At 44.3% G+C, this 23,587-nt stretch overlaps 1 protein-coding gene across 1 annotated transcript in view; it reads left to right on the forward strand.

The window, feature by feature from the left end:
• Nucleotides 1-13,667: 13,667 nt before the first annotated feature.
• The window catches only part of LOC147683099 (zinc metalloproteinase-disintegrin-like VLAIP-B), a 4,305,256-nt gene continuing 4,295,336 nt past the window's right edge, over nucleotides 13,668-23,587 (forward strand). Inside the window, exons 1-2 of the mRNA XM_086942498.1 lie at nucleotides 13,668-13,680; nucleotides 21,039-21,185. Of these exons, the coding sequence (XP_086798624.1) occupies nucleotides 13,668-13,680; nucleotides 21,039-21,185 (160 nt within the window). The remainder of the gene's footprint in view (nucleotides 13,681-21,038; nucleotides 21,186-23,587) is intronic.

A 23,587-nucleotide genomic window follows, 5' to 3' on the forward strand; every position in this document is an offset into this window, starting at 1 on the left:
TTCTGAAGATCAAACCGACCCTGAAGTGAAGCCAGAAACAAAGACTTTTAAAGAAAAAGCAAAAGAACTCTTTCATCAACTTGAGGAAAATTATCTTGTTTCTCCATGGTTAGAGTTCTGGTTTGGACTAGGGGTATTTTTCCTCCTGCTTTGGCTCATCATGATACTTTGTTTGGGAAAATTCATTGAGGGGAAATACAGTTCAATGGACACAGCAAGTCAGAACATCAACTTAGTCCTGAAACCACACAAATCATCTCACGTCGAGAAAAGAGAACTTTCATCAGTGAATGTCACAGCCATTCCAATAACCGGTGGGGTAGTATGGGACAAGACTGACTATGAAGTATATGGCCCGGTCGAGATCTTAAAATGTCCACACCAGTTCAAGGTTTCATTAAGTGACTTTGTAAAACCTAGTACATTTTCTGATGATTGGGATTTTGAAAGTATAAATAATATGATGTCGGATTTAGTGATGTCAGCAAAATTTACAGAACATGATTATTTACAAGGTTCGTCTAACTATGAACAAATTTACTGTTTCTCACATTACGGTGACCACTACTTACATAAATCTGCACAACGTAGAAATGTTTTTAAATATAACCAATGGGAACATTGTGCTACTCCACCTAAAAGTAGTTCGAAAACATTCTATGAGAAATTCCAATACTTCTCAGGGTTTAACATCAGTGATGCAGAAACTTTTTTATTATAAACTGTTGGATAAAACAGGGTTGAAAAGAATGTTGACAAATACTAAATTGATATATTCATAAGTATTTTATGAAAAAATGATGACATTTGGTTTTGATTTTTGGAAAAATAAAATTGAAATAAAAACCATCTGGGGTACAAAAGAGTGGCAGGTACAAGGTCCAGAAGCATTATTTCGAGCCTGCATGATCCCAGAACAAATGATGTTTTTAAATGACACAATTCACCAAACATCCTATCTTGGCCTAGCTAAGATCAAAGACCTGAACAAACCGTCTATTCCAAAGCCAATACCTGATAATGTAACCACAGATATTGAAATAGACGTATCAAACATTCTACATCTAAACAGAACACATCCTGATTGGAAAAAGTGGTTAATCTGGCCTACTGACACGAATAACTGTCAAGATAGATTCCTGAACAAAACACAGGGGATAAAAATGACCAGACCAGACCCTAGATACTCCCAGAGACAACATCCAGGGATAGTAACAACATACAGTGTAGGGAAGCTATGCCTTGAATGGCTAGAATCATCCACACTGGCAGAAATTAAGCAACACTTATCTTTACCTAAAGATGGTGCTGATTTGCGCGATTTCATTATGGGACCACGCAAACAGCGTCAAAAACGTTTCATAGCGGCAAGTTTATATGCGGCATACAAAGAGGCATGGAAAGTTATGCAAATTGAAAAAGCAGAGAAAATACGAGAAATTGATTGTATTAATTTGGAAAAATCACTTTCTGTTGTGGGCAATGAGTTAATGACTCTGTCTTCCAGAATATATTCACTGGACAGTATTGTATCATCTGCCATCGATATAATAGACAAAGACTTGCTAATGTTACGGCATGGCCAGTCGCAATTGCGTTCTATTGTACAGCTAGGTTGGACGCTGCAAAATCTTCGTTCAGGCTATGTGCCATGGCATTTATTCAACGCAATGTTATTGTTTTCTATCTTTAACCTTACTGATAAACAAATCAGCTTGGCACAGAAAGGAGCAGACTATACAATTCTGAGCATTGAAAAACTTGAGAGATTACCATTGACAATGTCAGAAAGACATGTCATTGAATGGATAATACACGGGATTATCACAATTACGATAACAACTTTCCGATTTAAAAATTGCCTTGGGTATATACCGACTGGCCAGTATGAACAATTGGGTAAAGGGTACATTAAGTCAGCATGGAAGTTACCATATACACACACATGCTAGGGCGACAACAACAAAAACGTATTTCTTAGTGGTGAAAATTGTAAACATTCACTAAGCGGTATACTTTTGTGCCAGGGTATTAATTTACACTGAGCCTGTGAAGGAACTTCAAACAACCTTTCATGCCACGAACATGTCACACCTGCAACGCAGATAGAGCCCTTCTTTAGACAACTCGCAATGGGAGTTACATTCTAATAACGGATCACAGCTGTTGTGGCCTAGTGCCAGAGAAAGCCTATCTCATAAGCGTAACATCCATGGTCACTTGCTGTACGCAAGCATTGTTTCCAAACGGCCCTGGAGACTCCGAGACTCCGATATGGCCTCGTTTGAATGTCTCTTCTAGACGAATTGATACTTTAAGCAGAATGAAGTCTGTGCTTTTACAGACAACAGTGCCCATCACGTAATCAAAAGAGACGTATGATCTCCAAGTTGCAAGGACAACATCAGAGATACATGACCTTTTATCAACAAATTGCCCCGTGCATTTCACAGAAATGCTTAGCCAAATTCTAAATATGTCAAGTGCCATAGGCATCCCAGGCGTATTTAAGACCATTTTTTCGGGACTGTTAACACCATTCAAAGCAATCCTAGGAATTATTCCTAATTTTGTCCATTCAGTCTTTGGCGGAATACCCCTGATTTTGGGACTTGTAGCAGGCATTTTATTTTTGACCCTCCTGCTCCGATATGGCAAGCCAAAACACAAACATGACTCCGGCATGGATGGAAGAAACGATCCTAGCATTACGCTACCGGGACCGAATAACTAGAGTCCTTGGATTGGCCAGGCTGAGAGATCTGAACATGACATGGTTTCTTTCATTCAGACCTATATGGCAGACCTGCATCTTACCTGTGCTTCGATGTATGCTATGCGGAGAAGAATGCGTGTTAGACACCTGTCTTGCACTTCCATCAGCAGTACCAATGGATATCGATACTTTGCTAAGTCCTGTAACGACTCACGCATTGTGTTGTCCCCAGCGGCTACCAATCCTGATGACGGCATTCGTGGAAACTCCTGTGCTACGACTAGGTGGCGACAGTAGAGCGAGAAAAGAAAGCAACCTCACCCAGGTACGACCTTCTGTGAGCATTGCTGATCCAGACACCGATGATATCAATCATTCTCACACCTGCCAAGTTACAGCACTATCAAATTTGGTCAGACTGTCACCTGATTTTGTAGACCAATTTTTTGAAAGCCTGTCCGATATGATGTTCTCCCCTGAACAGAAACAATGACTTTTTGAAAAGCATTCCAACACACAGCGTTCCCATGAACTCTGTATTCGGCCTTCAGTTTTGATTAACAAAAACTACTAAAAAAGCGTTGGAACTCTATTCCCCTGTTCACCATGAAAACGCTTTTTTTTTATTTGATCCATTTTTCAAAATATTTACTTTTGTCTGGCACAAATTCTTTGCTTAAAGTAGAACTATTCATAAAGAACAGAACTTCTATTTTTAGTACATCTAGAGACAGAGAACTTTACCTCAGCCTCTAGCACATTTACAACAAATACATTTCTATGTGATGAAATAGTCTCGACCTTCTTTTCTGTATTAAGAGACTTTTCATGTGTAATTTTTTTCGCAAAATCGTTCAGCTGATTACCTATGCAATAATTTTGAATGATTTCTATGCTTAAAACGTACAGTACTATACTATCATGTATTTCAAATACGCCATTTCAAATGCAATATGTATTTTGGGGTGGGTAATGTTACACACGCATCTTATTGCTTTAGTTTTTAGTAATTTGATGGACATAAATTTGTGGAGTGGGTGTTGTGTTCTGATCTAGGACCCCGATCAATATGTGACCTTATGCCCCTATTCCGCTATATTCCATTCATACCCCTATAATGGCATAAACGATCAGAGCCATATTTCAGCCATATTTCAAACATATTCGGAAACTCGCCTCTGCAGCTCATTACAGTACATGACACAGTAGAAGCCACTATCTTAGATTCCTAGATTACACTCCGAGTTCTTCAACAGATAAAACTTCCAGCAACCTGCGAAATCCCCGCTTGCTTTGTTTTTATTAGTAATAGAACTCTAATGAACACTGGAAGAACGACTGCTTCCTAGAGACATCTTTATTGACGTCTTATGTCCAAAAACTTACGTCAAACAAGGCACCTTTCAGGTATAAATAATACCAGCATTGCCTTAAGAAGCGCGACTACGATGGTGTGGTGAATACAGGAGCAGACCAGCTGTCCCTTGCAAAGCCCAGCAGATGCAAGAAGCCCACGGACGCTGCCCCTCCTCCTCCTCTTTGACGCGCTGAGAAAGACGCTGTCTTTTCTCCAGCCGAGAAAATCCAGCTCCGGCGTTTCCAGCCTACTCTTGCGAGTGACTGGGATATCGAGTCTTGAGAGGAGATACCAGCCCTCCAACATTCTATTCCCGAGGTATGGTGTTGACTAAACCCTTAGAGAGAATTCTTGAAGCAAACCCTTGGCAAAACCAACTTAACTTAAACTGCTACTTACTCCCTCCCACGTATTAGGCTTAGGTCAGGTACACCGGGGTAGGCGTAGTTAGAAGCACCAGTTGAGGACGTTAGCCTAATGTATATATGAATGTATATATTTTACTCCTTTTAAACTATCCTGTGGCTTAGAAACCTTATCGATGCTTTTACAGTATTACTTCGCAATACTCATTTTACTGTACGCACTTTATGTAATAACAAGTCTTGCAATTGTGGCAATTCATTTCTCTTGCACGAGAAGAAAGACTGTTCAATAAATAATACCTTTTATTGAAAACGCCCGTCTCTCTATTCTCTGCATCTTGGTGAAAGTAATTCTTGCACAAACTGACTGAGTGAAATAGCTGTCTATTGTTTCACACGACTCTAGAGATTGACTCTTAATTCTAAGGAGCAAAGTTGTCATGTTTATGCGGTTGTTGGAAAACTGAATCCCTTCTTGTCTGAGCCAGGGAAGCTGATCACTTCCTATTCAGTTAAGAAAGTTTCCAGTGACCTCTGAGCTAGTTGGTAACAAACCCAATTAAGTCTAATATAGTCAGTAGAGACCTGGAAGACCGCACTTCTACGTCTATACTACTGTTTATGTTATTCCAATGCGCAGGGCCTATAGGGAAAATAGGAACTACACTACAACCTGATTCTAGTGATGAGCTCCTTGTTCCTGTTTCAACATGTCTGACATGTCGGTTGTTGACACTCCCTGTTCTTCCTCTGTCGTTCCTGATTTGCACTCCTTGACATACGCTGGCATAATGATTCCTCCCATTGCATTTCCGGCACGTCTGGCCAAATGCTGGGCATGGGCCTCGATGTGGAAATTCAAGTCCACACCTGTAGCATGTTCCTTCAGGTTGTTTTCTTGCGGCCTGTTCATTTCTGTCTTTTTTCCAGCAGCCTGCACGATTGTTGTTTTTTACGCGGTGTGCTTGTTCCACTTGTTTGTCTTTTCCTCGCTCCATTTCTTTAGTGTGTGTTGTCGCTCTTGCCTCCGCTCTTGCTAGTGATAAGATATTCTCTAGTGATGTTGGTTCTTTCAGGATCCTTGCACGGAACGCTATGTCGCGACAGCCCTCAATGATGCGCAGCTTAATTGCTTGTTCATTATCAAACTTGTCGAACTCACAGTGTGTCACAAGCTTTCTTAGTCTTGTTGCAAAGTCATCTAGCGTTTCATCCAGTTATTGAAACGCGATCGCGAAGGTGTATCTCTCAAAACCGACATTTCTCTGCGGGTCGAATTTGGTTGTTAGACATTTTTTTAGTCTGTCATAGGTGGTAGTTTCTCCATGCGGCAGTGTCACTAACAGGTCTTCAATGTCATCACCTACGAGATTTAGAAATAATCCTAGTTGCTTCGCGTCTATCACATCAGTTGCTTCCATGTATCTCTCGAAACGTCTTATCCACTTCTCCCATCTAATTCCTACTTGTGGCTCAGACAAGTTGAATGGTAGTGGTCTTCTGTATTGTGCACTTTGTCTTTCTCGTTTAGTTTCTGCTATTTCTTCCTTTATGTGCTCTTCCTGGCACTCTTTTATTTGTTTCCTGTGTTTTCTATACCTCTTGCCCTTCTTTCTATGTTCTTTCTCTTCTGTTTTACTTTCTCATCTATATATTGGCTTTGCCTGTGCTTTATTCTTTCTTCGGTGCTCAAATCTGCACTTTTTTGACCTTTTTCGACTTTTCCTGACTCTAAAATGGACGCTGCGCTGTTCTCTCTTCTCATTGGTCAGTTCGTCTGACTCTAAGATGGCCGCTGGAGGTCTCGCGAGACTTCTCGCCCAATCAGCGCTCTGCCTGCTTCCAAAATGGCCACCCGATTTTCCTTCGATCTATTGGCGCTGGCCGCCTGATTCTGAGATGGCCCCGCTCTTCTCGCGATATCTCGCGTTTAGATCTTTCGATGCTCGCGCTTGTTTTTTCTTTATTAGTCTGCTTACCGGGTGATGCAGACGGTCGTTTCTTTACTCGGCGGCGGTCGGGTGGGCTCCCACGCTGTTTCCCTTTCAATCCACGAGAGCGGGTGGGCTCCTGATCTCGATGAGGTCGTCAATCTTCCTCGACATGCAGCAGCTCTTCTTTCCTTCGGTCCTGGCCACACGGCAGCACGCCTCGTCGCCAGTTGTCGTGTTTCTTATCGGCGTGAATGATACAGGACACAATGTCTCTTCTAAGGTATGCTTTATTATCTTATCAGCACAGCCAGACATTCCCATGACCTCTAGCCCCGAGGTCCTCCATAGAATGCCCTTTGTCCATCCCTTGCACCGGAAGTGGTGTCCGGTGTCCCTTGGCCTCTGCCCTCTTGTCCAGGGTCCTAGTGCCCTTGTCCAGGGCATAACAGTAGTCACACCCTCAGGTAGTCCGCTGTCACTGGAGTACCAGTTGGGGGTGATGCATACATGCCAACATTTCAGAAAAGGAAAGTGGGAAAGTTTAGAAAAATAATCAGGAGATTGTCTTTTTCCCATTGACTTCTATTGAGGACTTAGTGTGCTTCTGCCAGATCGTATATCAGAAACGTAGATACATGTTTTGTTCCTTTATCTGTCAGGAGCATGTAGAAAGCGCAGGCATAGAGTATGTGTCAAAAATGTTGTGCACTGGCACGCAGAAGCAGGCTACTGGCAGTGAATACCAAGAGTCTCACTAGACCAGGCATCTCCAACCGGTCGATCGCGAGCTACCGGTAGTTCGCCGAGGTCCGGTGAGTAGCTCGCTCCAGCATCCTTGTTTTGTAACCCTTTTTGGTCATTTTACGTTTTTCGGCTTTTTTTTAATAGCAGTTGCCCGCCCTCACCAAAATCAGCTGCTCCGATAGGCTGAATTGAAGTTAGCTGGGCCGGGCTTAATAGTACGACGTAGTTCGTCATCTGCGTGATCTCTGCGCCACCTGCCTCGTCCTTTTGCAGTCTGGCACCATGCTTTTAACCTGCGCAACGTGTGCTAGAAGGGGCCGAAAAGTTTGGTAGCGTGTAAGTGGCCTACCTTTTCAAGTCCGGCACCACGTCTCTGATTTGCGTGAGGAGCAGCCCATTAATTGGTCCTGGCCTCAAAAAGTTGTGATTTCCCAGTTTGGTAATTTGCGAGTAGTGGCGGCTGGAGGGGCAGCGAGGGAAAAAAACAACAAGAGCAGTCTGCCTGGCCTGAAAGGGTAATTTTCCCTGCTTGATGTCTCATACCCCGTGATTCTTACACTCATAATAAAGTCTGTTAAAATGCACACCAGGTATTGACAGCAATGGAGCAACAGAAATGTATATTTACATATTTTAGGAGACAATTATTCATGGATTCGAGGCAGCTTCATGTGGTGTGAATGCTGGTGCCTAGAGACAGCTGGAGCGCTACTGGGTTTACGTTACCGAATACCTCGGCTGACTAAAAAAAAAAACGGCTGCATTTCTCCATCAGCAGGGGACAGAAACAGCCTAAATTGAAAAGGATTGGAAACGCAACTTCAGCTCAGCCCTTAGCGGTGATCTAAGGTGCAGGTTCAGTGCTACATTAAGAGCACTGCAGACAGCTTTCTTACAGCTCTGCTACAGTATTCCTCAAGAGGACCCCAGGTTGTGTGCTGCACCGCGGGTACAACTGGTGGAACAGAAGTGAACTTTCCCCTCCCGCATTACTGCAGGACAGAGTCCATGTGGCACCTAAAGGTACCACGAGGGATGTATTTGTTCGATACCTACATGCCCCAGTGTCAGAGGTTATCAGAGATGCCAGTTCCAATGCAAATGTTATATAGAGCGGGAGGAGTGAGGTGTGCCAGGTTCGGACCCACACCCTGGAACACAAATGTTTGGAGAGGTGCAAATCTGGATAAGATGTATCTGATTTTAGCAATGCCATCAGCAACAGGTCCAAGGTGCCTCTGACTAGTTAGTAGGCCGTTCAGTGGACAAAAAGCCATTGAATAGGTGTTTATATTACTTTTAATCACAAATGGGTGTGACAGCGTTGCCCTTTAGTGATCAAGGAGTGGTCAGTTGTCCATGGTGCTGCCTGTACTGATTGTTGGATACCACATTCCTAGCCAGGCTGAGAGCTCTTGTGTGAGATGTTTCGCATTCCAGTGTCATATTTGGGTAACTTTATTTGAAAAGTTCTAATGCAGGATGTGTCAGAGTAAATAGAGAAAAGTACTTTCAGCAGGTTAGCAGGCAGTACTGTGACGACTATGGCTTCTGTGCTTGGTTGCATTGCGAGGGTGTCGAGGGGGGTCTCTTATAAAATGCGCTAGCTGGTTGGCCTTTACGATGATTTTCGCTGATCAGAAGTAGCTCTCACTACAGAAAAGGTTGCGGACCCCTGCACTAGACCAAGTCACGGCTACAGCCTGCCGAGTAATCAGGTTTTTTTAATGCAGGAATCGGGAGGCGGCAGACTAGCCTCAGTGCTTGAAATGGAAAAAAAATAAGTGCAGGTGCTCACCAAATTGAGAAGTGGATTAGGGGGCGGGCAGGTTTTTGGGGGCGGGGCTATGGGCAGGGTAAAGGGATCTGGCCGGGGGCACATATTTAATGTGATTGAGATTTAATTGGTGCGCAGATGTGCATAATGATACAAAAGCATTTCTGGTATAGTTTGATTATTGCATTTCCCTTATACGTGCAAAAAGGTACATTTATTATTAAAGTGGGCTTCTCATGGTGCAACACCTAGATCACATATGGCTTGCACAAGATATTTTCCTTAAATGTTTTTGGGAAAGGTTTAACTATGGTAACCATCTTATCTCATTGCCACTTAGCAGACATCACCCAGCCCCTCCTAGACGGCACAGCTTTGCCTCAAAGCTACTTACCTGCTATAAAGTCTGATTCCCACTTTCTGGAGTCAGGCAAGTTGCTGAAAGCTTAAGCTAGGATGCCTGGGTCTGGCTCAGGTTCAGGTCTTCTTGCACCCCCCAGCCAAAAAAGAACTGAACTGTGATGTTGCATGTGCCTGCTATATTCTGAGATCAATCCCAGCTTCTCGGCATGACCAAATTGTGTGATCGCAGACAAATATTTTATCTCACCAAGCCTCCATTTTGTTTGTTAGCACATATGATAGTATATTCAAAAGCACAAGTTCCAGATGTGTGCTGTACGATCATATCTGGTTAGATTTAATACACTATAATGTTGCTTAATTCTTGAAAAGAAAATTGGCCAAATACAATATACAATTGAATAGTGACTTGCTTCCTAGATAACTAATGGCATTGTCCTCATGGTGGGAGCTCAAACTCCTCTCAATGCTGTGATATAAGCTTAACTAACAACCAAGGGCCTTGACTCACCTCAGTAAGGCAGAGTCTATATACTTCAAAAAACCAAAACAAGTGCCAGTACCGAGACCGAATGAACTGGATAACTAAATCAGAGGACTAGAAAGATAAATTTATCGTCCTGTAATGGATTGAATCCGTCAAATTTAATTTTTATTTTCAAATTTTCAAGAAAGACAAAATGCAAGACATTGTTTTAAATATTTGTGACAGCAACATTGAATGTAACAAGAACAGACGTGGACACACAAATGACAGTGCAGTAAAATTCAATATGAACACCCTCCTTCACATTCGTTACCTGACTCGAACCCTGATACAATTCACACTTGCATACATACACACACACACACAAACAGACTCAAAGATCAGTGGTGAAAAAACAAAATGAAAAATAGAAATAGAGAATGGGACCTGCGTGGTAAATTGGAACAATCTTAACGCTGTTAACCAGCATGGAATGTGTGGCAGACCTGAAAATGATTTACAATATCAACCTGCCTATACAAATTTTAATTCTGCTTTTATGATGGAAATTTAGAAAATACAACTAGATTATAACGTAGGCCACAACAAAAGAGGTCGACGCGTTTCAAACCGGACCCTTTGTCCAGTTCTCATCAGGACCAGAAGAAAACCTGAAAGAGGATACCAGGAAGATCCTTAAAATTATGGACAAATTCAAAGAATCAAAAGGTAAGCGCCAGGCCACACCTAAAAGCCTCCTACCTTTTTCCACATTGTGGCTTCAGTCAATTCAAAAGAGACGTATGTTTCTGTGAAAAAACAACAACAACATAAGGTTGGTGACTACACCTATGTCCGTTCTCGTCAGTCTCTGCTTGGATCCTCGAAGAGGGCCAACCCCCTAGATATGAGATTACCTCAATAGAAGCGGAGATGTGTAGAAGAAATTTAGTCCAGCAGTGGTTTGGGCTGTCGACGATGGATACTATCAAGGGCTGTCTGGGACTCGTAGTTTAAAAAAAATTCTGTTGAAAATGAAAGGCATAACGATTTAACTCCGAGCTTAATGCAGATAGTGACCGGGCTGTGTTTAAAGGTTAAAACGGGCTAGAACCTTACTTTAAACTAGGAAGACGCATCCAGAGTTACTGAAGAGGTTGCGTGTAGAGCCTCTTCTCCTGGCGTCAGTGTACAATCAGACGCGGGAGGCACGTAGCTGATCCTCGCGTTTTCTAAAAACGGATGAAAAACGATTTAAATCTCTGTCTAAAACTCAACAGAAAGATTGAACTGCTGTGAGCGGAATGCGTCAATATACCTTAGATCGAGTGTAGAAGTCTCTTTGTGGACCACTGTTCAGTCAGTCGGGACGTCAGTATCACCGCGGAACTCCGGTGTGGATGCCGGAAGTACAAAGGCCACTTATGATTGGGCTGTGGCGCACACGTGGGCTATCATGTGATCGCTTGGCTTACTGAGAGCTTAACTAAGCCACACTGCCTTAAAGTGCCCGCAACACTCGGATGTATCAAAAACCAGAATGTGGGAATTCTGGGACATGTAGTGGAGAGGTGGAAGCGTAGGGCCCCATTGAACCGTTCACATAGTAGAGCGGGCCCCGAGTGTCTTTAGAAAACCCTCGCAATCTCAGAAAGTTCATTCAGACCATTTGTAGCTGTGTTAAATTTCATGATCAAATGGGCCTCACGCTGACTCAATCTTGCTTCAATATCCCCACCTCTGGCATCAGTCTCTGCTTTGGCCAAGACAGTCAATTTGAAATCTGATGCTGTGTGCCCTTTACTCGTCCAGTGGTTCACCAGAGGTGCATTGGCCACATTTCTCCGTACCCTGGATTTATGTTGAGTTATCTGTTGTCTGATTTCTTGTGTAGTTTTACCTACATATAATTTGGGACAGGAGCATAGAATTCCATAAACAATGTTCTTTGTTTTACAGTTGGTAAAAGTTGAGTGCTTCCAGAAAATACCAGCGTGCGAAAAAACATCTCCTTCCATTGTCTGGTCACAGCAGGAACAGGTACCACATCTGTGATGACCTTGGACTGGTTGTAGACCCAGTAGACTTCGTAGGGTTCCTTCCTCTTTTTCGGGTAATGCTGCACGAGTCACAAAATTGGCAATACTTTTCTCTTTCTTGAAAGCAAAGAGGGGTGGTTTTTGTAGACTGGTGTCAAGATTTATGATCAGATGCCAATTTTGATGAATGATCCTTATTAGTTGATTTGCATTTGGGCAAAATGTCGTCACACAGACGATTCTCTCTAGTGGTTGCTTGGCTCTTTTTTCCAACAAGGCTTCACAAGGCGCCCACCATGCTCGACGTAATGCCTGTTTCAACAATTTCTTCGGGTAACCCCGGTCCAGCAGGCGTTCTAAAAGATTTTGTGCATTTTGAAAGTATTCGTCTTTAAATGTACAATTACGCCTAATTCTTAGGAATTGGCCAAAAGGCAAATTCTGGCGGAGGTTACGGGGATGGTTGCTTGTGTAATGCAATACTTTGTAGCGGTCCGTTTCTTTTCTGAAAAGCGTTGTCGCCAATGACCCTTCTGATGCATAAACTTTTACATCCAAGAAGGTGATTTGATGGGTTTAAAACTCCAGAGTGAACTTGATGTCTTTTGTACGTCTATTAAGCCAATTGAAGAACTCCATCAGATCTTCCTCTGATCCCTTCCACACAAAAAACGCATCATACATGTACCGCATCCAATGGGTGATGCATGCGGAAAAGGGATTATTGTTGAAAATGAATTTGTCCTCAAACAGTCCCATAAATAGGACCGCCAATTCTGGCGCAAAAGGGCAGCCCATGGCCACCCCTTTGATCTGATAGAAAAACTCAGTCCCAAAAAAGAAATAGTGTTTTTGAAGTGCAAACTTTGCTAACTCAATGATAAAATTGGTGGGGACCCTTACTGGTTGTTCTCTAGTATCTAAACAATAAGAAAGGGTGCCCAATGCTTCTTCCTGGGGGATCTGGGTATAAAGCGCCACCACGTCCATTGTTACCAGCAACTGCTTTGCTGGATCAAATTCAATATTCGCCAGTCTGTTGATGAAAGTCGTGGTGTCTTGCAAGTGTGCTGGAACTTGTGCAATTAATGGCTTTAAGAAAAAATCGATGTATTTTGACACTGGTTCGAGGAGGGAATCACAGCTGGAGACTATTGGTCTTCCGGGAGGGTTTGTCTCACTTTTGTGGACCTTGGGAAGGGCATAAAAAAATGAAATCCGAGGGTTTTTATTTTGGAGAAAGAGTAGCTCCTTGGGTCCCAGGAAGCCTTGCTCGAAACCCTTTTCTAACAAGTTGAACAGCTGACCCTGGAGTTCTACTGTCGGGTCTTTTAAGATCTTTCTGTAACATTCCGTGTCCCCTACTTGCCTCATCACTTAATTTTTGTATTTTTCAATACCCCATAAGACTATTGCATCTCCCTTGTCTGCTTGTTTGATGACTAGCGATGGATCATTTTTTAAAGAAAAGATGGCATCCTTTTATTCCTTGGACAAGTTAAAACAAGTGTATTGTTAGGTTTCGACCTGGCGAGGGGCACGTCAGTGCCCCTCCCAGTTCGAAAACTTTTGTTTTCAGTAGGGATGTCGGCACTGCCTCTGCCTCTCATTGGCTAGCTCCATAAATGGAGGTTAGCCATTGGGAGACAGAGGCTGTCAATCGCGCTTTCTCTTGAAAACGCGATTCGGGGGCGTTTCTGGTGCTTTTTTTAAGCCCCGCCCCTTTGTCCCGGGCCGCGCTGCGATTGGCTGCCGACCCGGGACACCCCCGTGATGTCATTCCCGGGCCGCGCTGTGATTGGCTGCCGGCCCGGGACACCCCCGTGACGTCAGCCAATCACAGCGCGGCCCGGGACCTGACTTGTTTAGGACTTGTGCCCTGCAATAGTTCTATGCTTCACACGCAATGACGAAAACAGGTGAGCAGGTTGCTCATGGACTACAGAGAGGTTTAGGGTTGGGGAAGCAAGCACCAAGGAACTTAAGGCATGGCTAACAAGTTGTTGGGAGATGCTGTACCGGGCGCTGCCCTCACAGACTAGTACGGTGTGACAGGTTTGGGAAGGGGTGGACCCAGCAGAGCGGGACAGGAGAAGCACGGACCAGGGACAGTCTGACCGAAGACTTTGGGGTGTACGGTTTCAGGATTTATAGCTCTCTATTAAACGGTGCGCAGTTCGCGGGTATAGTACTGTAGAGGGGGTAAGCAGAAGTGTTGCTCTGTCCTGCGTTGTGCTAGTATGACAGCACTGGGCACACACGGACCCACGAGTACAATACAGCACAGACTCAGTGTACAATGCTCGGCCGTAGGGTGGCTGTGCGGGGGAAGCACTGGCCCCGGTGTCCTGTCCTGAAGAAGCCCAGCCGGCTCGCCTCGCGGAGCCGGCTTTTGGTGTCTCTGGCGGCGGCGCGCGCCACCGTCCTCTGCTTCACGGGCGCGAGGAGCTGACGTCCCGGGCCGTTGATTTGCTGAGCGCTGCGCGGAGCTCGTGCAGAGACAGAGCGGGCGCTGCGAACCGCACAGAGCGGAGCGGAGGCATGGGGAGCCGGCTGCACGGACAACTCCCCTGCGCCGGTGAGTGGGGGTCGGGGGAGAGGGGTTCCGAGGGTCCCTGTCCCGGTAACGCTTAGTCCTTGCTCCGGGAGCAGCGAGATTCATCTCAACCTGCACTTACCCCAAAACGGGGACACTTTCAACCTGCACCAAGTGCACTTACCCCTGTCTGCATCAGGCGTAGTAACCACAACTTGCACAGAGAGCAAACTCGTCACATGAATGACGCGCATTAACCACTGCAAATGTGATGGGGCTTTCGCCTGCATCAATGGCACACGCACAACTGGAATTGGTCTCATCCTGCATCGTGGGGCACTTACGGCACTAGGTATATTTATTGTCATTCCGCTTTTAACTGTTTCTGGGGCGTTAACATTCACTAGTTACGTCCCTTACACTGAGACAGTTGCAACATAGGAGCTAGTATGACAGCGCCAGTGGTACTTATACATGTTCAGAGCCATGTACGACCACCTGCAGCCCCTTGAACATATGCTCTGACCCCACCTCACCTTGTTTTCGTGGAGGGGGGGGGGGGTTAAATATAGTACTAGAGCATTTGAAGATCCTGTACTGAGCACTTGCTTCGCTCTGCACTGGGACATTTACCTCCACATAAATTCCCGTTATTTGATGCCCCCAGGGCAAAATCGTATCAGAGCAGTTGCAGAACCTTGCTGTGGGTGCTTAACTCGCACTGCACCTAGGGCATGTACACCATCCTGCAGACTGTAGCCCCTTTGGGATAATACAGTATTGGAGCATATGCACAAGGTGCACGTAAAGGAACATCCACCTTCCCGGGGACAGAGACAGCGTCGGAGCACTTACCGCAACTTGCACCGGTTGTTAGGCATTCTGCAGCTTTTTCTCCTTATGGCACTTGGAGCAGCCGCAGTGCTGGTTCACTTATTTCAGTCTGCACTTCTCGCTCCCCTGGACATCTCCCGTTCTGGGACCGAGGCTCGCGGGGGTTTATGGGGTCAGCATTTATTGGAATCTACTCCCGGTACATGTGCGGGCGGATGCCCAGACACCACAATCCAAGTGGCACGTTCTGCAGTAGGCACTTTTGGTGAAACACATTCAGGGCAATTATGGTGTCTGGGCACTTTGGTGCCAACGAAGGGTGGAGAGGGTAAAGTAGAAGAGTTCGCGGGGTGCAGACGCAACAGTTGAGGCATGCTGCATTGCAAGTACCAGTCCGTTACACACCAGAGAGGCTTATAGTTCCACAAGTCAGGGTTCCTGCACTAACCTGCAGCGTGAGTACCTGACTGTGTTTGCAAGGGCGCTACACCCCGCACTTCCACAACTTGCAGCACAAGATGCCCTACCAGTCAGTACTTCGTAGCACTCTTCGTCTGGAAGCTTTGGACAACCTGCACTTGCAGCAGTGGCACTTATAGCAGTTTTCACCGCTGCATTTACAGCTTGTCAGCCGAGCACCTGTTGCATCAGGTGCCTTCTATGGCGCATGGGCACCTGCAGCCTTTTAGGTTGTGAAGACCCCCCCCCACCCCACCCCCCCCAACACAACCCTTCAGGGGGTACTGTGCTTCGCACAGGAGGGGTCCTACATATGTACCGTGGGAGCGTGCAGGCTGGATAAACGGTGTGGGGCGCGAGGAGTGAAACAGACCCAAGATAACGCGGTTACTCTGTAATGTTCGCGCTGGGATTAAGAGCGCAGATAGAGCTGCTCAAACAGAAGCGATGATTAGCGTCCGAATTAGCTGGTGAGAATCCTGTATGTTCGCCCTATAACCTGCATGGCCAGACACCCGTAATCACTCATTATGATCACGTCTGCCGAGGATCGTGTACATAAACCTCCTTGCGTTTATTTTGCCGTGCACTCGCACACAAGCACACACTCTGAGTTTAAGGAGCAATATTTTTTTTTTAACAGTCCCCCTCATATCTGTTTGCAAGAGGGTGACATTTCACATGCCTTGCACATCCTGTCAGGTGGGGATCGGGACCACAGCTCATGTTTACGGCCATAAAGACCCCGTAATAAAGCTCCGCGCACCCTTCTTGACTCCCATGTGAGATGCAGATTAGTGATCACTAATTGGTGCACCCAGGGGCTGCGCGCCACCTGAGCTCCGTGTAGCGCCTCTTTCCGCCACACCGTGGAGCTCCCTGTGAAGCAATGCTTTAACGCAAAGTGACAGAAAGGAGTGATTTAGGGGACACGATTTGCCATTGTATGTTGATTGTAGAAAGGTACATAGAAACAAGTTCCTTTTCCATAACCTTTTTAGGTTTCGCCTGGCGTCCGCTACGCAGCAGCGTTCGCGCAGGTGAAATCTTATGTTAGAACAGTATGTGGCTTTGTCCCGCCAGCTCTAACTTTTGCAAAGGCGAAACCATTGCATTGTAAATGATTGTTTTTTTGTTTCCATCTGGGTAATTGCCGACAACAACGCTTTTTTCGAAAGTTATAACTTCCTTAGGAATTTTGTTACCCGGTGGACAAAAAGTAGATTTTTTCTTCAGGCCTGTCACTTTTGTGTTGGCAACACTTTCCTGATCTTTAAAGAATGTTTTGAGTCTAATTTTTCGGCAAAATTCCAATGCTTTCAGCTTCATTTTGACGAAATCAGTTCTCCTTGATGGAACAAAAGAGAGCCCCTTTTCCAGCATCTGTTTCTCTGTGTCAGTGAGGGTTCGCTCAGATAGGTTAAATACTGGAGATGCTTTTAATTTTTGTAAAATTGACGCCTCGTTGTCATCTCCCAAGGTTGGGAATTGTATCGGGGTCTGCCCCTGGCCCTCCGTTGGCCTCTGCCTAAAAAAGACTGCGGGTTATTCCTTTGTGGTTGCTGATTATATTGACCTCCTCTTCTATTAATGCCACTTGACCCTACTTCGATGGCATCTGTTTCTGAGCCTGATGAAGACGAGGTGTCAGAGAAAGTTAGGTATTTATTTCTCGATCTTCCTTGAGAATTCTGGAGGTATCTCCTAGACTCTGCCCGTGTATAGAAATCCTTATTGAGATAAGGATAGGTGTTTTCCAGTGAAAAATTATTTTTGTCCGTTTCAAATGTATTAGTTTTTTGTGCCACTGTATAGTCCTTATAGTCCAGAATATCTTTTTCGACTTTGTCTAACAGTGTTTTTGAATCAGAAATGAGTTGATTGTTTTTAATTTCTGACTCCAAAGTTTCTATTTCCTCTAGTTGTTTCCGGGATAGACGTAGTGCTGTTTCAACGGTCAGTACTATCAGATCTCGGCTGCATTTGGTCTCAATGCAGCTAAAGCCTTTTTTATACTCAGGGTCCTCAATGAATACCATAGGAATGTTCCGAATTTGGAGTCCTGCCGGAATTGTTCCTGCCCGTAAATACTGAACCAAGAAATGCCTGTGAAGATCGGTTCTTATCTTTTTTTCTTAAGTCTTGTGAGCTTATCTGACTCATTTTGAGTCTTTGCTGATGCACTCAAGGTAGCGGAGGCAAAAGTTGGCGGGCGCTGATAAGTCTTTGAATATGTTCTTCACTATAAGCGAACGTGTCACTTTCAGTCATAGTCCTACTACTTAACAACGCCGTGTTAATGATTTAAAAACATAAAACAAGGTAGCACACACACACAAAACGCGGTGACCAACACCTAACCTATTAATAAAGGCAGATCCCCCGTCTGCCAATGGAAAAACACTACTATTTCTAATAGTGAAGCCTCGCGGGTAGATACCCGCATCAATGATCAACTAACAACCAAGGGCCTTGACTCACCTCAGTAAGGCAGAGTCTATATACTTCAAAAAACCAAAACAAGTGCCAGTACTGAGACCAAACGAACTGGATAACTAAATCAGAGGACTAGAAACATAAATTTATAGTCCTGTAATGGATTGAATCCGTCAAATTTAATTTTTATTTTCAAATTTTCAAGAAAGACAAAATGCAAGACATTGTTTTAAATATGTGCGACAGAAACATTGAATGTAACAAGAACAGACGTGGATACACAAATGACAGTGCAGTAAAATTCAATATGAACACCCTCCTTCACATTCTTTACCTGACTCGAAACCTGATACAATTCACACTTGCATACACACACACACACACACACACAAACAGACTCAAAGATCAGTGGTGAAAAAACAAAATGAAAAATAGAAATAGAGAATGGGACCTGCGTGGTAAATTGGAACAATCTTAACGTTGTTACCAGCGTGGGATGTGTGGCAGACCTGAAAATGATTTACAATATTAATCTCGTAAATATGAAAATGGGGCTGGGCACACCTATTTCTACACACTTATTTAACTTAAATTTGTTCTGTAATTCAATGCGTGCTGCTTAGGTGAGCACAATGTCCATATTGTGCTGTTCAAATAACAAAAAATACAAGCGTCACCGCTTGTCCTAATGCGCACTGTTGCGTTTCCTGCTGGGGTGCTAATATTTAATTGGTATTCATAACTTTGAACCAATAATACATGTCATCTCATCATTAAATAAACGTTAGTAATCCAAAAGAATGCGTTAATTTTCCCTTAATTTTCTCATCTTCTATTACCACTGAGGTCACTATTGTATGCATTTATTTTGAATGACTGAATATATTTTTACTGCTTACCCCTCACATTTCTAGAACAGCATAAAATAGAGTGTATTTTTTTTTATTCTTACAGATACTGCCCCTGAGGAAGGGCCAAGGGGCCCGAAATGCATAGGGCGTCGCTAAAGAATGTAAAAAGCGTCTATGTATTAATTGCAAAAGTGTAACAATCATCCAATGAGATTTATAATTGGTCATATTTCATGATTTCGTTTGAAAAAGAATCAAGTAAAATGATTATGTATCAACGCATTCTTTTGGATTACTAATGTTTATTTAATGATGAGATGACATGTATTATTGGTTCAAAGTTATGAATACCAATTAAATATTAGCACCCCAGCAGGAAACGCAACAGTGCGCATTAGGACAAGCGGTGACGCTTGTATTTTTTGTTACAATATTAACCTGTCTATACAAATTTTAAGTCTGCTTTTATGATGGAAATTTAGAAAATACAACTAAGCTTATGCAGCAAAGTGAAATGCTTCCACATGAAAAAGAAAACGTTTTTATTTCAATAGTAATGTTTTCAGGGCTAGACTTATTTATGAGCATTTACGGTCAAGCCAGACTTCTAGGTTCGGCTCTGACTGGGCTCTCCTTCTTAATTTGTTGGTTCACTCATCTCTACCCTTCCCAGAGCCCCTCCATCAACCAAAGAGAAAACAGCTTGTAAAAAAAAATACAATTGTTTTGAAACACTGCTGGGAAAGCAGATCTGCACTGAACAGAGAGTGGCCTTGCACTATGTACAAGTGCAACCTTTCACATACGCTTCATGGGCAGATTGTGGTAATACAGGGCTTGTTGGGCTTCAAACTATATTTCTGCAGTGCTGGACACTGCAGATAACACTCACTCATGGAAGAACTAGCACAGGGACATTCGTGCATGCACCCAGGAAAATGTACATGTCTTTTAGAAGCACTTACATTAGCTGCTGCTCACATTACTAAAGCTTGATTCCCATCAGCTGTACTATAGCGTCACCATCGCTACCTTCCTCCTTGCACTGGCTCCAAACAAGCACTGCTGTACTCTGCTGTCCCTGCAGGAAGACTTTTCTTCGATTTTCCGAGAGTCAGGAGATATGCCTGATAGCAGGCCCAGCCCACACCTAGTGTGCTATTGACTCCACAGAGCCTGTGTGGACACAGTATCAGTAATACCAGTGTGTCTCGGGCCCCTCCCAAACTTCCTGCCAGCTCTGAATGAATGCCTATGGGCCGCCGCTCAATTAGCACATTGTAATGGAGATTAGCACTCGATCAGAGTGCTTCACGAAAACGGTTGTCAGCTATGATGCGCTTCTATATGTTAATGCCAATTTCACTGAGCTTGGTTTACGGCCCCTTGAGTTGCGGTACTCTCTTTGGACAAAGAGAAGTTCAGGTACACAAGCGCAAGAAATGTATAAGTGCCGGTACTCAGTACCGGTGAGTACAGGCCCTTTTAAAGAACTGACTAGCCTTGAAATAGGTAGTCTCCTGTCTGAATCGGGAGGATTGCCATGTATGTTCATGTGAGCCTGTCCTCAGACAACAATAAATAGTCGCCAGTGGTACAAAGTAAAGACGCTTTATTAAGTCTTTATTAAGCATCATACACCATCACAGGTTCCAGCCTGCTGGAGTCAGCTGTAGAACCTTCGCATGACAGTTGAGACAGATCATTTTGGGGAAGGGAAGGGTGGGTACAAGACGGATAAGATCAAGTATAGTAAATTAGTAAATTACAACACTACTCTTATACTGAAAAATGAAATATTTTGCCTTCTGTTCAACTGAGAAGTGTTCCCCAAACAGCAATTTATTCAATGCATGCTTCCCCTACACGTGATAGCGCGTTCTTTGTCAGGACCGTTACACAATCTACTAGCATACCACCTAACTGGTTTGCTATAGCCCGAAAACGTGTTTTAAGCTTTTAAAATCCGAAACGTTTGGTAATGCTAATGATTATTGTTTTCTCTGAAGGCCAGCACGCGCTTCCCTGAGGATCTGCGCGGTTGGTTGCGTCGACAGCAGATTGGCAAGAACTTCCTGCTGGGGCGCGCGCACGCTATTAAGGTGACAAGCGGGCCTCTAGAACGTGAACTTCCGGTTGACGTTTTCACGTTTATGGGGAGCGAGTCAAGCCGTGTTTGGGTCGAGAAGGCACTTGTTTGTGGTAACGACGGCGCCTCGGTTGCATCGACATTGCCCTAATCTCACGATGCCCCTCCGTTCAGTGGTTGGATTTTTGCTACTGAGCCTTACTGTTATGGTTTCTAAAGGTAAGCAAGTTCCAAAGAAGCAGGGTTAGAAGTCTGTGTGGGTACATGGAGTCTTGGTGGTCAGTAAGGACTGCCGCCAGCAAGCGACAGCTCTCCAGCAGTGTGCTTGAAATGGCCTCGCAAGCAATGACACCTAACGTACGCCTATAGTCGGGTCTGATGTCCCCTTGGAAAAACACTGAGGCCTCTATTAGAAACGTACACGGGGTCACACTTTAATCATAGCACCTAGCAGCGTTTTAGAGTAGCATCTGGAGGTGTACGCTATTAGAGAATCCTTCTGATGTTCCCATTTTAGTATCTAGTGGAAATGCCACACACAGGGCTTTAAGTGGGATGAATAAACTGGGGGTGGGGGGCTGTCTGTCATAGGGGCGTGACCGATGTAATATATAACACAACAAACAATATAACACAACAACGAGCCAGGACTATTGGCTTTGTCAATGGTTGTTACAAAGCTGCCAAGGTTTCACATTGCTTATGTGTGACATTTTCATAAATTCGGTGTAATTATGAGCAGGCGCGGCTCCAGGAGTTTTTAATTGGGTGGGCCAAGGGTGCATTTGGTTGGGCCACTGCGGGCTTGATTTGTCGCATATATGTCTAGGCAGGCCTGCTTCAGGGTCCTCCTTTATCTGTTCTTAGTCTTACAAGGCCCAGTAAAACTCACTCTTTTCCAAATCTCTTTTTAATGTTATCACTCTCAAAAAGTGTTTTTTTAATGTAATGTTCCTTTGATGGGAAGAGGAGGTTTCTGAGGTGGGAGTATCAGGCAAGTGACACTCCTCGGGCTCCCTCTGTGCGAGCCTTCAGGGAGAATTCCTCTTCATTACTACCTCCACCTGACCACAGACTCTGCAACGCACTCCCTTACAGGCTTGATTAGCCCCTATTCCTCTCCAGTGCACCTTATCTCACAGGTGACCTTGGGCACCAGCCCCATATCAGGCACCACTTTAATTTTTCCCAGTAAAAACATTATTAAAATCAACTTTATACTTAAAACATTGAATATAGCAGTAAATATGATTAGCACACACTTTAAAGTATGTTCCACAGTAGCCCTTATGGCCGACTCCTAATTAAATAAACAAAAACAGAAAGGCCATTACAGGGCTGGCTTCAGCGCTGATGCGAAAGTCTTTTTTGGCGCCGCACCAATAACCTCTTTCTCCATAAATACCTTTACTACCACCTTCCAACAGTGCCCCTCATCCCTCCATGGCCCCTCTATTGACCTATTCCTCTGATTCCCTCGCAGCCACCCTCCACCAGTGCCCCTCATCTCTCTGAACCCCTCCCCCTCATGACCTCCTCCTCAGACTCCCTCACTACCAACCTCCATCAGTGCCCCTCATCTCTCCATAGCCCCCCCTGTTGAACTCCTCATCGGATTCCCTAACTACCACCCTCCACCAGTACCTCTCAACTCTCCCTAGCCCCCCTAGTGACCTCCTCATCGGATTCCCTCACTGCCACCCTCCAACAGTGCCCCTCATCGCTCCATAGCCACTCCCACTACCTCCTCCTCGGATTCCCTCACTGCCCCCCTCCACCAGCGCCCCTCATCTTTACGTAGCCCCTCTCTCATATGCTTTTAATTTGTTGTATAGCGCTACTCATATCAGTGTAGTGTGTGTCAGTACTTTACACCACACACACATACAGAGACAATGAATCATACAATTATGTAAATCAGTCTACAGGGAATGTCTCATAAGCCAATGAGGATTACAAGGTGTAGGAATCACATGTCATCAATACTGGTGGGCAGTATATTTTAAGAGGGTTTGGTCTGGGGAAACACAACCTTAGGATTTAAAGAGTATTCCATGGTGGTCAGCTTTACTGATAAAAATGTATATCTGCCCAAACATACTCCTTTTAGCAACATTAGAATAATGAAAGACTGAGGAAGTTCTAACTATACCACAAAACAAAAAAAACGAAGTTCTAACTATACCATTCATGTTTGTATGCAGCTCTTTGGTGACAGTTCAGTGGTCACTGTCTTATGTTAGGATTGTAACTGCTGAACTGCAAGTAACACAAGGATGTCTGTGACAAAGGCAGTAACTCACTGAGCTATCCACATAAAATACAGTTCATCTGCATTTAAAAACTGCTAACAGACAAATGATTGCTCTCCAGCAGGATCATTAATCACCAGCGTTATCTGGGCATTTTGTATTGTCTTATTGTTGTCCTGCATCGGCCATGATAATGATAAAAATGTTTAAATGAAGCACGCACAAAGTATGTGTCCTGCTGGGCCTGTGCAGATTTTAAAAAGAAAAAAATGTAGTAACACATTCTCTTACCTTCTCCATTAGTCAAAATTTGTGTCACAGCCTGATGTGCTAAGCAGCTGGCAGGGGTTAGGAAAGGTGACGAGGAAT

This window comes from Lissotriton vulgaris, chromosome 11 (assembly GCF_964263255.1).
Source record: "Lissotriton vulgaris chromosome 11, aLisVul1.2, whole genome shotgun sequence".
Taxonomy (NCBI): Eukaryota; Metazoa; Chordata; class Amphibia; order Caudata; family Salamandridae; genus Lissotriton; species Lissotriton vulgaris.